This window comes from Poecilia reticulata, linkage group LG10 (genome assembly GCF_000633615.1).
Source record: "Poecilia reticulata strain Guanapo linkage group LG10, Guppy_female_1.0+MT, whole genome shotgun sequence".
Taxonomy (NCBI): domain Eukaryota; kingdom Metazoa; phylum Chordata; class Actinopteri; order Cyprinodontiformes; family Poeciliidae; genus Poecilia; species Poecilia reticulata.
In genome coordinates, this window is record NC_024340.1 from 19,263,975 (window position 1) to 19,279,030 (window position 15,056).

The 15,056-nt window shown below is 37.8% G+C and overlaps 1 protein-coding gene across 3 annotated transcripts in view; it reads right to left on the reverse strand.

The window, feature by feature from the left end:
• The window catches only part of rab28 (RAB28, member RAS oncogene family), a 39,205-nt gene that overhangs the window by 15,932 nt on the left and 8,217 nt on the right, over positions 1-15,056 (reverse strand). For all 3 annotated transcript variants that reach the window (XM_008420530.2, XM_017307236.1, XM_008420531.2), the window contains 3 exons: positions 11,954-12,050; positions 8,647-8,735; positions 6,672-6,801 (listed from right to left, as the gene is read on the reverse strand). In XM_008420530.2, coding sequence (XP_008418752.1) covers positions 6,672-6,801; positions 8,647-8,735; positions 11,954-12,050 — 316 coding nt within the window. The remainder of the gene's footprint in view (positions 1-6,671; positions 6,802-8,646; positions 8,736-11,953; positions 12,051-15,056) is intronic.

Genomic DNA, 15,056 nt, shown 5'->3' on the forward strand with positions numbered 1-15,056 from the left:
AAATCCCAGCATTGACATTATTGTGCATGGACAAACAGAGCAGAGCTGTAAATGAGAAAAACTGCCAATACATTGTCAATCCCTCATAATCCCAAAAATAGAACCAATGTCTTAATTAATGATGAGTACAAGTCTCTGCAGTAGTGATTTTACACTGATTTATAACCCACAGCGTAATGCAGCTTTAATTCTTTATTCATCTCTCTCCATCTTGTAACCCGAATCCCCATTTCCCATCTTTTCCAGATTTGCAGACAGACAGCAGCCTACAGTCAGTGCGGTTAGCAAGAAAATTTGATACACACATTCAGTATGACCCTTTACCTTAAATAAAATGTGAAGAGAAACAGGAAAGATTGGATTTGCTGTAAACTGTAAACATTCCAGGTCTCTACCCAACCATACACTACGCCTTACTGGGTCTATATGCTGTATATATAATGTTTTACAGCGTCGAACCTGTGGTCTTGCTGCCCACAGAGCAAAACAGACACTGCTGACGTGTTCATCCCTCCTATCTGGAGTGGGGGGGTTGGTGGGTATGAGTACTGGGCTTTTGTCCCACCACATGTCTATTGTGGCTAAACCTTTCCCCTGGGGGCAATTAGGACCTTTTAGTTTGTTGTAAGAGGACCTAAGTACGAGTGGGTTGAGCCAGAAAAAACATTTTTGAGCTAAACCAAAAACAGAAGTGCATTGAGCTCCTCTGCACTCCTGGACTTCTGAGCATCTCTCTATTAAGAAATGTGCAGGCCTACACTGAACAGACAGGAACTGTGGCAGCTTTACAGGGGCAAAGAGGTGACAGGGTAGGGAGAGCTAGGGAGAGGGGTGGGCTTCAAATCCACCAAAGGCCAAGCCAAGAGGACAAACAACTCAAGACTGACAATGTTGTTGGGCAAAGACATGCTTGGTGAGAAATGTGGAGTTAGAGGATATCCATGTTTTACTTGAACTTCCACACAGCTGAACAGAAACCTGGGGCAAGAGAAGTGCAACGGGCAACGGTATGCTGTGAGATCTGCCTTAGCATGTAGAAAACAAACACATGCATGTTGTTTAACACAACAGAGAAACAGAGCAATGAAAAGACATTACTGTAAGCAGAGGCGGCAACAACTGAGGTGTTAGTCCACCCCTGTGAGAGATAAGCATAAAGAGTGGGTAGAAGCGCGTGATTGAAAGAGTCTGTGTTTGCACAAGGATGAAAATGAATGCGCAAGTGTGTTCTTAGAGATGATGACAGATAGAAGCTTGAGGAAGAAAAGAAACTACAAGAGCAAAAGAAAAAGGAAGGTAAGCCATCTTTAAGGGTGCATATTCTCTCAGCGCCAAGTCCTTATCTCTCAGATAGCATTTCCCATGGCAGGCCTGAGTGAATCGCCAGTGAACAGTGATGGAACCACAGAGCAAAAAAAAACATGAGTGATGAGGAGGGGTTAAGAGAACTGAACCCATTTAAGTCACCCAAATAAGGACTGTGCAAGCCTGTGATAGATGCTCCAGAGTTCCTGAGGGAAAGAGAGCAGGGCAGTGGGAATGGTGATGGGTGGGGAGTGAGCCAGGGGTCCTGCGATTGCCACTTAATGAAAACAAATTGGGCTGACAAAGGACACAGGCTTAATGTCCAAAAAGAAATATGTAAACTAAGTTTGAGCAGTCATGTAACCACTTCGAAGTAATACTCAACCTTTTAAACAAAGGTATGCTACATAAGTAAGATAAATATGCTAGATATAAATGCATGTTTATATTTAGAGTTCCAATGATAACTACATTTTCCATGTGTTTTTATAGTCATAATCTGACTGAATAGGCAGTCAAAAATAAGCAGAATGCTTTTGACATGAAGAGTGACAGAATCCAACTTTTTGGAAATTTTGTAAAAAAAATAAAAATAAATAAATAAATAAATAAATAAATAAATAAATAAATAAATAAATAAAAACTACACCACAGTTCCCCTGTATATATTAATCCAGTTTCTGAAAAGTACACTTAGATTTGAGAAGTTCCAGATTCAAAGTTGATCAAAATTTCCTAATAAAATTCCTACAGTTTTAAGCTCATTCAATCAGATTCCAGAGAGATTGATGTTTCTGTGTTCCCCCTGACTTTATGTGGGATAGAAAGACTTTCCCCCACCTGATACTGTGCATTGCCAGTCAGTAGGCTGAAATAAGGCTACAAGATAGTTTCAGGTGAATATACAATATTATCTTGGCATACTTCTGTTTCTCTATGTATCAACATCCATCCATCCATCCATCCATCCATCCATCCATCCATCCATCCATCCATCCATCCATCCATCCATCCATCCATCCATCCATTTATCCATCCATCCATTTATCCATCCATCCATCCATCCATCCATCCATCCATCCATTTTCTTTACACCCTTGTCCCTTAGTGGGGTCGGGAGGGTTGCTGGTGCCTATCTCCAGCCAACGTTCCGGGCAAGAGGCGGGGTCACGCTGGACAGGTCGCCAGTCTGTCGCAGGGCATGTATCAACAAAATAAAATGCTAAATATATCTTATCCATTCAAGTAGCAACAGGAATAATTGTTGCTAGTCTATTTTAAATAAAAACTTTAATGATATTACAGTTTTGTTTTTAATTTCTGGATAAGTACTGTAATCCTAAGTATTTTTTTACAGTACATTAAAAAACATTACAGTGGTCTATGCCTACTTGACTATAAAGTTCTTGTGTATCATATGGAGTTGCATGAAGCAGCACTGTAAGCACATTTGTAGTATGTTTGGATAAACTGAGCACTCTTCCATTACTAATGTGTTCTCAGAAACTTCACAAGTGTCTTTTTACCAAAGCGTGTGTGAACGTTTTGATGCATGTGCATAAATAATGGTGTCCACACACATGTTCCCTCAGAAATCTGCTTCAGTCTGAATTGTTACAAGTGGTGCCGTTATTTAACAAAAGACTCAAGCCAGCATTTAGAGGCAAGAATGACACTGATGATTTAGTTACTCGAAATGATTTACAAAAACCAGATTGCAGTCAGTTATTCTGGAAATGTATTTGTTATCAGCTAGCAGAGGTAATGCCAGTAATAAAACACCATGGTGTAATACCCCTTAAAATGCCCCATAAAAAACTCCAGAAAACGCTCAAACACATAAAACTATGTATTTTTACTTGTTCATTAAGTCTCACTAAGAGGATACCATCTACAATCAATGTTTTCCTTACGTTTAACTCATTGAAAAGCCTATAAAAACAGCCTGAGTGGTTTAAACACCACAATCTCCCCAGATAGGAGCCCTCACAGAGACATAAATCTGAAGTGTTTTGCTAAGCTCCTTGTTATGGCTGTACTTCTATTTCAGCAGTCACAAACATGTTGCCTCTCTCTGTGCAACATCATGGGAACCATCTGAAATCTAAACTTTGCTTGAAAAAGAATGTGGTGTATTCATTTGCCCAACTTACTGCTAATGTCTGCCAAGGATAGAAGTTGGAGGCAGAGCAAAGCTACAATTCTTGGAGAATAAAAACTCAGACGCAGAAGCGAGAAAAGAAATTGGAGAGCGTACATTGTGAATAAAATAGAAGAAGTCAACATGAAATAGCCTCATTGCCTGTGCCTTACTGATTTTAATTCTTGAGTCCACAATTAGACTTTACCGGTTTGCAAGTCTTTTAGGGTATCTGTACCAATTTGCACATGTAAAGGCTAAAAATGTTTGCCCATTTGTTAAACAACTTTAGTTCACAGCCCTCCAGTCTGACTGCGCTTAGGTTGCACGATAGATTAGGAAGAAATCATCATGTGTGCAGTATTCATAACACAAAGGACTGTTTAAAGTGCAGAAATTGTTGGTTAATACATTCCAGGTGTTATAAACTTGAATTTTACATGGCAATGCTATATGTAGGCAATATGTAGGCAGATTACTGTGGTCTCACATACTCTTCATCTCCCACTCTTTAGCGTTTTACAGGTACTGAGATCAATTTACATTTACCACCATTTATCTTATGCCAACTCTGACAAGCAAAAGAAACGTGTTAATCCTTGTTAATGAAATGCATTCCCACACAATGATGCTACCACCACCATGTTTCACTGTGGAGACAGCACATTCTGGGATTGTGGTTTAAGCTTCAGCTTTAGTCTAATTTAGTTTTATTTTAAGTTTAGCTGTATTTTTAGTTTATGTTATCTTGTGCCTCTAACAGTAGCAGTATGGTCCAGAAGATTGTCAATAGATCTTCATTAGTGTTTCTCATTTTTGTTCTTTTTGTTTGCAATGTCTGGTGTTTTTTTATATGCTGTGGAGAAAATTGTTAAATCTTGATCTCATAAGCTTATTCTTTTTCAAAATGTTTCTTGTGTCCCTATATGGCTTTGGGAAAACATTCCAAACATGTCTGATATTTGTTTGCAAACAACTATGAAAATTCTGCATTTCCTTCCACTTCACAGTTATGCCCTACTGTTGGTCTATCCCTGTAAAATTATTCAAGTTTGTGGTTTGTGAAAAAATGTTAATTTCAAGTCATCACATACATCACAAGACACTGTGTCAAACTTCAAGATCCCTGAAAAATGACAAAAGTCTTTGGCAGGGTTCATAGCTTCGTGTAGTCTTGTAAAATAACTGATTATTCCTGAAGGGGCAATCTGCGTGTGGTTTTGTTTTTCTTTTTTCAGCCTTTAGGAACAGAAAAAAACAAACATGGACCATGAGCAGTGCCGTAGCCATTAGGGTGAGAGCGTAAATGTAGGTTGGAAGCTACAGAGCCTGACAAAGTGATGGGACTACCTAAATATTACAGTATGCACACTTAACCCACACATCTAAAATCTAGCCTAAATACAGAGGCGCCCAGAGCTTAAGCCAGGGTATCCGAAGTTGCAACGGATGTGAAGACAAGAGAATCTGCTCCAGACAGCTGAATTAAAGCATGACCTATGGTCCCTGTTGAGTAACATTAGGGAGCTTTCAGTGTGCAGGCACCGCTCTGTTGACTGTTCATCATTGCTCGGGAAAGTGGACAGTTGCCATTACACGCACACACACAAACGCCTTAACTTTACAATAACACAGCGGCAGCCGTGACTCCACATTTGTCAAGAGGATGTTTAAAACGAGTCTTCATTATTGGTCTTCATTTTGGAGATGGAGGAGAAGGCGTGCAGACTGATAGGAGAAGAATCATCTGGTTAACATCGAGTTCCTCACCTTAAGCGACTACGTGGGACGGGATAGGAGGGGTGGGGGGTGTCGGGGTCGAGCAGACGGGTACCAACTAGGAGGGAAAGAGCTGCTGATAAGCGGTAACCTGGGTCTGTTGGCTGAGGGATATTAAATCATAGTCAGTCACTCCCATGAGTTCACAAACACCAGCATTCCCATTGCTCTAAAACTCTCTTATCACACCAATCAGTTATCTGGATGCTCCAACAAACACATCTGCTACCATCAAAACACTCACTCCTCCACATGCAAACACACACATGCAAAAAATATGCATCAGAAAGAAATTCATCCAGACAAGCTCAGCCTAACAAATCGGACCTAATTTTAGTCATAACTAATTGAAATATTTTTTTTATAAACAAAATGAAGCAGTTTTTAAAGTGAAGCATTGAACTTACAGTGTCTTGTAAAAGTACTGAAATCCCTTGAACGTTAATGTCTTTCTTGAGGGGCTTTTTTATGACAGATAAGACAAATTAGTGCATAATTGAAAAGTTGAAGGAAAGCTGCACACAGTTTTGAAATATTTTCCAAAGTAAAAGTCAGAATTTTTTTAAAGGTTTTATTAGCTTAAAACTATTTTATATAATTAGAGTTGCATGTCACTACCAGATACCATGGCTCAGGCTCGGTCAGATTGAGTGGAGAAAAAAATCAATTTTCAGGTCCTTCCATAAAGTCTGAGTTAGATTTAGGTTTGGACTTTGGGCAAATCTTTCATTGTAGCTTTACGCTCAGAGCCACCATTCTATTGAGAGGTGAACTTCTGGCACACTCTCGTCTTTTGCAGCTTCTGTTTTTTTCCAGGATTTCACTGCATGCAACTCCATCCACCTTTCGATCAGCTCTGGCCAGTTTTCCTGTTCTTGCTGCAAAATAGACTCGTCTTAGCATGACGCTGCTATCACTCCATGGATGAAATTCTATGTCCAAGGGTTTTCTCCAGAGTTACAATAGGCCACCTTTTGGCCACTTCACTGATCACTCCTTGTCAGTTTAGGTAGACAGCCATGTCTTCACAGACGTGAAGTCTCCCCATAATTTTTCAGTTTTTGGAAGGTTGATTGAACAGTCCTTCATAAGATTTCCAAAGCTTAGAATATATTTTTTTAAAACCTCACCTACTTCCTTCCTAAGCAGTGTGGTTTTATGAGAATGTTTGTCAGCCAACGTTCTCTAGGAAACCTCTGAGGCCTTCAAAGAATAGCTGATAGGTGACTTCAAGGCTTTCAGGTTAAAGTACAGGAGAGTGAACGTAAAAAAAAAATTATATAAAATCATTATTTTTTTCTTACACTTCCCAATAATTCTTTACTTCATTTTGATCCATAACATAAAATGTAATTAAAATACATTGAAGTTTGTGATTGCAACATGACAAACAGGGGTATAAATACTTTTACAAGACATTGTGTCTGTAGGTGAATGTTATACTTACTTTTGTTGCCCACCAAGAAGACAACAGGCTGGATATCAGATTCTTCATTTGCCTTCTTCACCATGCTGAACCAATCCTCCAGGTTCTCAAAGCTCTGGTAGTTTGTGATGTCGTATACTAAAAGAACACCCTGTACCGGAAAAGGAAAAAAATATTAGTTTTTGATTCGACAAACATGCATTAAATTATGGCAAAAAGGAAATAAAACATACATTTTTGTTTGACTTTATCTCAGCCAGATTGATGATAAATATCAAGTAAAAATAGAAACAGTAGGTGGCACTGCTTCTCTTTTTACAGTGAACTTCATAATTTGTCATTCATGATTCAGATTCACTGAGGTCAATTTAGGTCATCTCCTCTGGGCCAAAAATGTAGGCTGTCTGCTTAGAGAGAGTTTTCTCCACCCTCAGTAATCCAGAAAAGTGTAAAAAAAAATAAAGAAGAAAAAAACAAAAAAACAAAGTCACGAGACAATAAGAGACTCATGTTTGGGTGAACAGTCAGGTCGAGAGATGTTTACGCGAACATAAAAATGAAGTAAAAATTATAGAGACAGAAAACTTGCAAAACCTGCTGACTGAAATTAGGATCAATAACACTGATAGCTCCGCCATCGCTATCAATACTAAAACTTTTACTTTTTGAAGAACTGGAAAGCGGAAAATAACTCTCCTTTTACAGCATGATGCAACATGACTAAAAAGCTTTTTGTTGCTTTTTGTTCAACTGACACGCACTGTCACAACACGTAATGTTGGCGATGACAGGTTAGACCTCCGACAATTATCCAGAGCCTTTCTGAACAGCCATGATTGATTACAGGATATTCAGTGCCAAACAAAAGGCGTTAAGTTTTATGCAACTCTGATGAGAAAACTTAAAGTAAGCAAAGTGTTATAAATTGGCAAAGATGTATGACAAGAAGGAAAGAACAGGAAAAATACATGATTTATCATTAAACTTTTAGTATGCTTTGGAAAATGTTGAGAAAGTTCCCCCATCAAGGCAGAAAAAAAACACCTTCTTTGTTTAGTTGAAAAGTTATACATTCATATAGCTGGTATACTGGAACAAACTTTAAACATTCACAGTATTATTTGGGCCCCCTACTTGTGTATATTTATCCTGACACCTAATGCTACAGGCGGCTCTCACTTTATTAAATGCGATTATGGATGCATTTGCAATAGAAATAGCACTTTGCAAAAGCATTCATACTGTCATTCAGAACTCACTCAATATGAAAATAGTCTACTTGTGGGTATTTTGAACTCAGTATAAGTCCAACTGTTCTGTCAAAGATCAAAGAGAGAGGGAGGAAGTTCAAACTGTCTCTTCCGTCAATCAACATGGGCAAAGATCAAATCCCTGACTCCAGCGTCTCTCTGCCCGGCTTTCTAACCACACAGCCAGATAGAGATTTAAACAGGAGCGGCAAAAGCAAATCAGGTGGACTAGCAGTGTTTGCAGTACATGTTGCTGTGAAATATCATCACTGTTGCCTGGATAGCAAGCTGTTCTTATGTCATAACAATCATGAGATTTTCATATAACAACAGTCTTCAGTCAGAGGCCTCTTCAGATTTGTTTCCGTTTTTATTTGTAATAAAATGTATATCCTTTTGCAATATTTTTTACATTTTTACACAGAAGGGAAAAAAATTATTTACATATAGAATCTCAAAATATTGGTTCAGTTTTAAATGAATTATTAGATTATTACGCAAGCAGAAATGTTCCTTTTAAATGCTTTTTGAGCGTCAATATGCATTGTAGATGTTATATCTTATATATTATTTAGCAAAGGAGTGACAGGCTCTGATTTTCTGCTGACGATGTTTTGAGAACAGAAATCTAGGACTATATGATTGTAAATTAATAGTTATATTTCTTGTGCTTCAAGTGGTTCAACAAACTACTCAAAGCAAAGAAACATACTGTACAAAGATCAACAACATAAGAGTGAACTTACATGAGCTCCGTATACATATTTATCCAGCATTTTGCCCCCTAATGTTTGGCCTCCAATGTCCCACACTTGCAGGGTCACATTCAAATTGCCTGGAATAAAGATAGAAGGTTAAACATTAAGAAAGATTACATTTACAAGAGAATAAATAAACCTGCAGCCCACCTCTTTCTTATCGGTTACAGTTCTTCGAATAAAAAGTTGTAAAAGGCAGGAAAGACATAAAAAAAAAAAAACTTGAAATTATGCATCAGTCAGAAATAGATTACTCCAGCATTACAAATATTCTTCAAGATATAAATATCTTGATCAAAGTTACCTTGTTAATACTCTGCCAGCTAAAAAAATGGATACAATATGATCTGCCTGACATTTAAGGATTTCTTTCCAGAATTCTCTTTCAGTAAACACCGTAGTCCTGTGGAAATGATGGATGGATTCCACCACAGCCTATGTTTTGCATAGCAGATTTCTTTTTTTTTAGGTATATTAAATAATTTTTTCACACAAAATGAAAACAATAAAGCAGTAATTAATCTTTCATGCTAGGGGCTCCTAAACTGGCAGCTCATATGTAGCTAAGATCCAAGTATATCAAGCAGAGAGATAGAGGGGAATGAATATGTCCGCTTACCCTCTAATTTTAAAAGTCTCAGTGACTTTTTATTTCCCTGTTTGCATTATGCCAGCGCCTGCCAAGTAGGTAAAGTGAGGAGAATTATGTGCTGTTAGGGGAAATAGCAATAATTAAACGCAATAGTAAAGACACAGAAGACTGTTCTGCTTATGCTTGTGGAAAGAGAAAAGAAGAGTTGAATGATGGGAAGTGAGAGAAAGACCAAAAACCAAATAAATATTTTCTTCCTTTGGAAAATGAAAAGGGCTTAAAAAGGAAGACGGACGACCGGACAGTGAGGAACTTGTGTTTGAGTGACGGCCTGCAGCTCTGATGGGGATGAGAGCGTGCGCTGTGGACACGACTGGATGAGTCGACCCCTTCAGAAGTCCTCTTTTTAAATAAAAGACAGGAAGTGTTGAGGTTCACAGTCACTACAGCTAGACTATACACTGTCAACGTCAAGTTACACGAGGGAGCGCAATGAATTACAGCTCCTTGGTGTCATAAAGAGCCATCCCCACCCACCCAGCATGCTCAGACACCAGCTTTCTTTGTGTTTTAAAAAGGCTTGTGCTGACTCAACACAGCCACTGTCATTCTGCAAGTGAGCAAGACTGAAACATTAAAACTAGAGATGCACCGATCTGATTTTTGCTGGTCGACATGGTTTTCTTTCAGGTCTGATCTACTGATTCCATTTTTTGTGGTACAAAAAATTCTCATAAATTATTTGTCTGAGCTGGGAAGTTTCAATTCAACTGAAACATAAAAGAATTATGAAGCTCCCATATTTTTAGGAGTACAAGTTACAGTTTTTTTATGGTTTGGTTGGTCCTGCAACATATACTTTTTTTTCCTCTTCATGGTACATTTTTTTATTTTTGAGGCTTATGCTGCAGAGTGACTCAGCAGTTCAGAAAATACAATATTTATTTTTAAATGCTAAAGCATATATACCTATCCTTTGTCTGACTTTTTTTATTAACTAAAATAAAAGTTTAATAAGGATATTATGCTGGTTGATGTATTTATAGACCAAAAATGGTGGAGCTTATTGTCTTAGTTTTTAAAAATATATATATTTTTTCTTATTATTTCACCTACAGATTCAATAATGTCAAATTTTGTCCTCTAGCTATTTGATTGTTAACGTCAAATAGACAACATGTTGCTAATATCGCTTATCTTAGTGGGATTTGACGCTGATGAGGAGAAAAGGGCCCAATAGGTCTGACAGAGTTTATCAAGTGGATTTAGCTCCTGTCAGGCCCCTGTCTGCTGCCTTTACCTCACTGGTTTGGCAGGGACATCTGGAAGAAGTATTGTTATAAAAAGCACACACAGAGGAGGTTGTTGTGTGCCAGTCGGCTTCGTCTCACCTCTGCCTGCATTGGAAAATGTACATTAAGTTTGACAAGCTGGGCCTTCATGGGGAGAGGAGCCAGCGCTGGCTATATGCTACTTTCCCCCCTGCTGCAGAAGGCCCTTACAGCCCCATAGAGACCCACACAACCTCTCCAAACCGAGGGCGAGCCGGGGTCCTGACAAAATTTGGGACCACCCAGCTTGAGGAGCCACCCTCCTCTTCATCAGTTCATCAACACCCAATTCCCCAGAAAATGGGCCATTTAACAACTCGGGTGTTGACTCCAGCTTTGTTACCGCCCCAGTGATATAGACATACGTAATCTATATTTAAACTGAGCCAACGGTTTTAATGCTGAAGGGATCACTGGGTTTCAAACAGAAAAAGAAAAAAAAAAAAACGTTGAAAAGAGAGGAGAGGTCATACAATTAACAGCATTTGTTCAGATTCACATTAAGTAGCTCAGCACAGTCTGAGATGATAGTTGGCTCTTTTCAACCAGACTCCACCACAACATTTTTGGGGGTTTAGTTCTCCTAAGCCTTCTGAGCTGAAACGGACACAAAATCAAAACAGAGTCCCTCAGCCAACTCACGAATCAGCATGACTTTTACTTTTAGCACTTAATTTGCCTTGCTTAATGTTGTTTTATTAGGAATGAAAGAATGGAGCCACTTTCGAGATTTCTGGATCTTAGGCTTTGGCTGAGGATGAAAAAAATACATTTAAATGCAGAAAATCTCTATTTTAGAAAGAGAGACTTTAAAACAGGGCACTTTCTGTCAAACATAGCAAAAAGCCATAAACATTTAATTTTTAGACTTGATGAGAATATATAAAGTGCTTTTATTTCAAGTGGGTTATATATAAACACAAAAATTGCATTTACTTGGGCATGAATTGTTACTTTGGGCATAAATATGACCAGTGGACTTGTGCAGAGCATAAAAAATTGTGCCGTTTGCTCAAGAGAGGAGAGCTTTCAGAGCGAATAAGCCTGAGAAGTGGCAGACGCTCGACAATGAGGAGCTAGCAGAAAAGTCACATTCAGCTCCCGCATTGACGTTAATGAAAAACTGTCGGGAAATGAAAAAACGAGAAGAAATAAGGGACAGAGACTAATGGGGAACAACAGGCACCTTTGTGTCGTAGACGTTCCTATTAAAGTTCACGTTATATAAAATAAATACAAAATCTACAGTGTTCTGCCAGCAAGGTTGACTGGTCTAGCTTTGAAAATACATATTCTCTGCAGTTGTGCAACATATGTCTGCGCAGTCTCTCAAAATGAGAAGCACTCCCTAAAGATTATGAAGGTGTCTCACCTGGAAGGCTTATTCTCTTCAGAAAGAAATCCAGGCCGATGGTTTGTTTGTACTGCTTCCCAAAGGCCTCCTGTGCAAATCTGGTGGCGAGTGATGTCTGAAACAGAATGACAAAAGGACAGACGTGGAGAATTAGAGCCAGACATCTCTTGAGTCATCAAAAGAACTAAAAATATGCCATTCAAAGCAAAGCTACGGGTGCAAAAAACGATTTAAAGATACAGGATACCTTTATTCAGTGTGTGTTATTTATTTGATTTAGTGTCTATGCATCACAGTCTGAAAAGGGGTGAAATCTGACCCTTTTTATTGAAAATAAACATAATGTTAAAGAACTTCCTGAAAAGGTGATATTTTGTCCCATTAAAAAAAACGCCAGTCTGTTTCGTTTTTCTTCAGTTTTTTTTTTTTTTTTTTTTGAATGATTGCATTTTAAAATATTTCTCAAAATTCAAGAAAACTACAGTTATGTGATTCTTCACCAGGAAACCATGCAGCCATAATTTATTAGAAATGTAACCTTTACGACAAGTTTCATCTTTCAAATCAGTCAGAAACTGATTGACTAAAAGGTGCACTGATGTAATCGTCTGCTTCCTCAGCTGTAGAAGTGACAGTTCAAATCAGAGTAAATTACAAAAACAGGTGTCAGAGAATGTGCCATGTCTCTGGACTGAAGACCTAATAATTGCACCCAATTATTAAACTTCCATCACTGTCATTGTTGCATTTGAGAAGGGGGGAAAAATAGCATGTCAAGGGCTCTCCTAAAATCCGTGGGAATTCATAGCGCAGTCAGTACATGCCAACTGTAATTCATTTTGATGGATGAGCCTAAGAAAAAACATGAAGAGGTGGATGTCTATTAGCTATCTTTAGAGCAGCGTGCTTACATAAACACAACAGAGAAGGGAAGCAGTGGGATTCCCTTAGAGTTCATGACTGTCAGTAAATGAATTTTAATGTGATGTCTGACAATCACTGCTAGTTGAGGGATTTAAAACTCGATTCTTTCTTTCAGTTCGCTAAGCTTTAAGCTAAGCCTGTGTCCTTTTCAGCTGAAAGGGTTTAGATTTAGTCTAATGGTCTTACAAATAAGGCAGGACGTCTTTCAAATTAATCAAGAAAGAGACAGTACAATATAGTGTAAATAGGATAGCCTCTTAAAATGGCTTACTGAAGTCTTTCAGAGTTATACAAATGTGTTTGGTTTTCTAGCACTGCAAATTTATCTTTTCAATTTAAAACTTACCTTAAATGGCATTAAAGAATAAGTTAAAAAAAAGTCCCTCACTTATTAAATGCATAAAAATCAAGAACTGCAAACATTTTCAATCCATAGGATAGGGTGTACTGCTAAGCATGTTTTTTAGTATAATAAAAAATGTATTGTATATGTTAAGAGTCATAGCAGATCAATATGGAGGACCAAAACTGACATAATAATAAATACAAGAATATATATATAAAATAATAAATATATATCCAACATAATAAATAAAAGAATAAATATAAAAATAAAAGTAGAAATATGTAAATAAGAATAAATATATATCCTACATAATAATAAATAAAACAATAAATATATATTTTTATAAGAAATAAAGGCATAAATATATATTTTCTTTTTCATTTCCCCTTACACATGAGTTTGCGTCAAGAAAAATAGGTATTTTGCTTAGATTTTTTTTTTTGCTTCTCCCTTTTCTGCTCGCTGTTTTTCCGTTTGCTGTATTTCCGTTTGCTGTTATTTTTTGCTGTATTATTTGCCGTTTTATTTGTTCGCTGTATTTCTGATGCATCGTTATGTTAATGAGGTGGGGCTGCCTTATATGTCCAGCTCTTCTACTATTGGTCAATAAAAAGGAAAGAGAACGATCCGTGTGCAGATTCATAGACATAATATAAGAGTAGACCCCGCATTGGCTGCACCGGCGCAGGAAATACGGCTGTCATCTTGGAGCGGTCGTCCCTCCTACTTTGCTCAACCAAAACAACAGAAGACGCCTCAGCACTGAGGGATATTGTTGTTCGAATCAATGGACTATTGATGTGAGGGCTCCACAAACAACATTTCACAAGTAAGATGGACATATTATTGTGTATATTTTGTGATTAGAATATTACTTTACTGTATTTAAGTCCACCGGCGAGATACCAGCTAATATTAGCTACAGTGTTTGGTGTAATATAGGGTTCAGCCCCGCTATGAAGGCTAACTGAGATTCCGTAAATCTAAAAAAATTAATTATTCTCTAACACTGACTTAGATTATCTAACACAATAGCCTACATTAGAAATTAAACAATGTAACATATATTATAAAACTTATGTGTTATAACATTCACCAGCAAAGTTTACAAATGTGGTAAAGACCATTATTTATATGTAATTTGCTCACTCTGTCAAAAGTAAGATACGTCCGAAATCTTCCGTTTTTGTTTTGAAGGTTTCATAAAGACAGGATGTCAGGAAGAGGGAAATATCTTTAAAGAGAGACGGATTCACTGCTACGGAAGAAGATTGGGGCCACCGAAAAAAAAAAAAAAAAAAGAATTCTGACTTTAATCTCATAATTCTGATTTTAAATCTCAGAATTCTGACTTTAATCTCAGAATTCTGACTTCTGAGATTAAAATCAGAATTCTGACTTTAAACATAACGCTGAGTGGAGTGGTGGACCGCTCCAAGATGGCCGCCCTAAATCTCGTCAGTGACAATACGCGAGAGCGGTCCATGAGGCCTCTATTCTTATATTATGTCTATGTGCAGATCGATTGTGAATGCCTGCGCTTCACAGTGACGTCAGACAATGGCCGCCATAACTCGAAGAGGTGTATCTTTACTTCCGGTGTGATTTTGCCTGGGAAACCTGACTGAAAAATTCACGAATCCTCATTATTTTAAGGATACAAAAGGTAAGGTTAATACCAGCATTTAAGTGTTAGATCGCTGTTATTACTCATTGTAAATTCACCATTCTCTCACTCACACTCACCATTCTCTAAAATAAACAGCCTCCGATCGGAGAGTAAACCAGCTAGCAGCAGCTTTAGCCACAGTTAAGAAAAATATACACCGCTCTGTCAGTGCTGTAACGTTT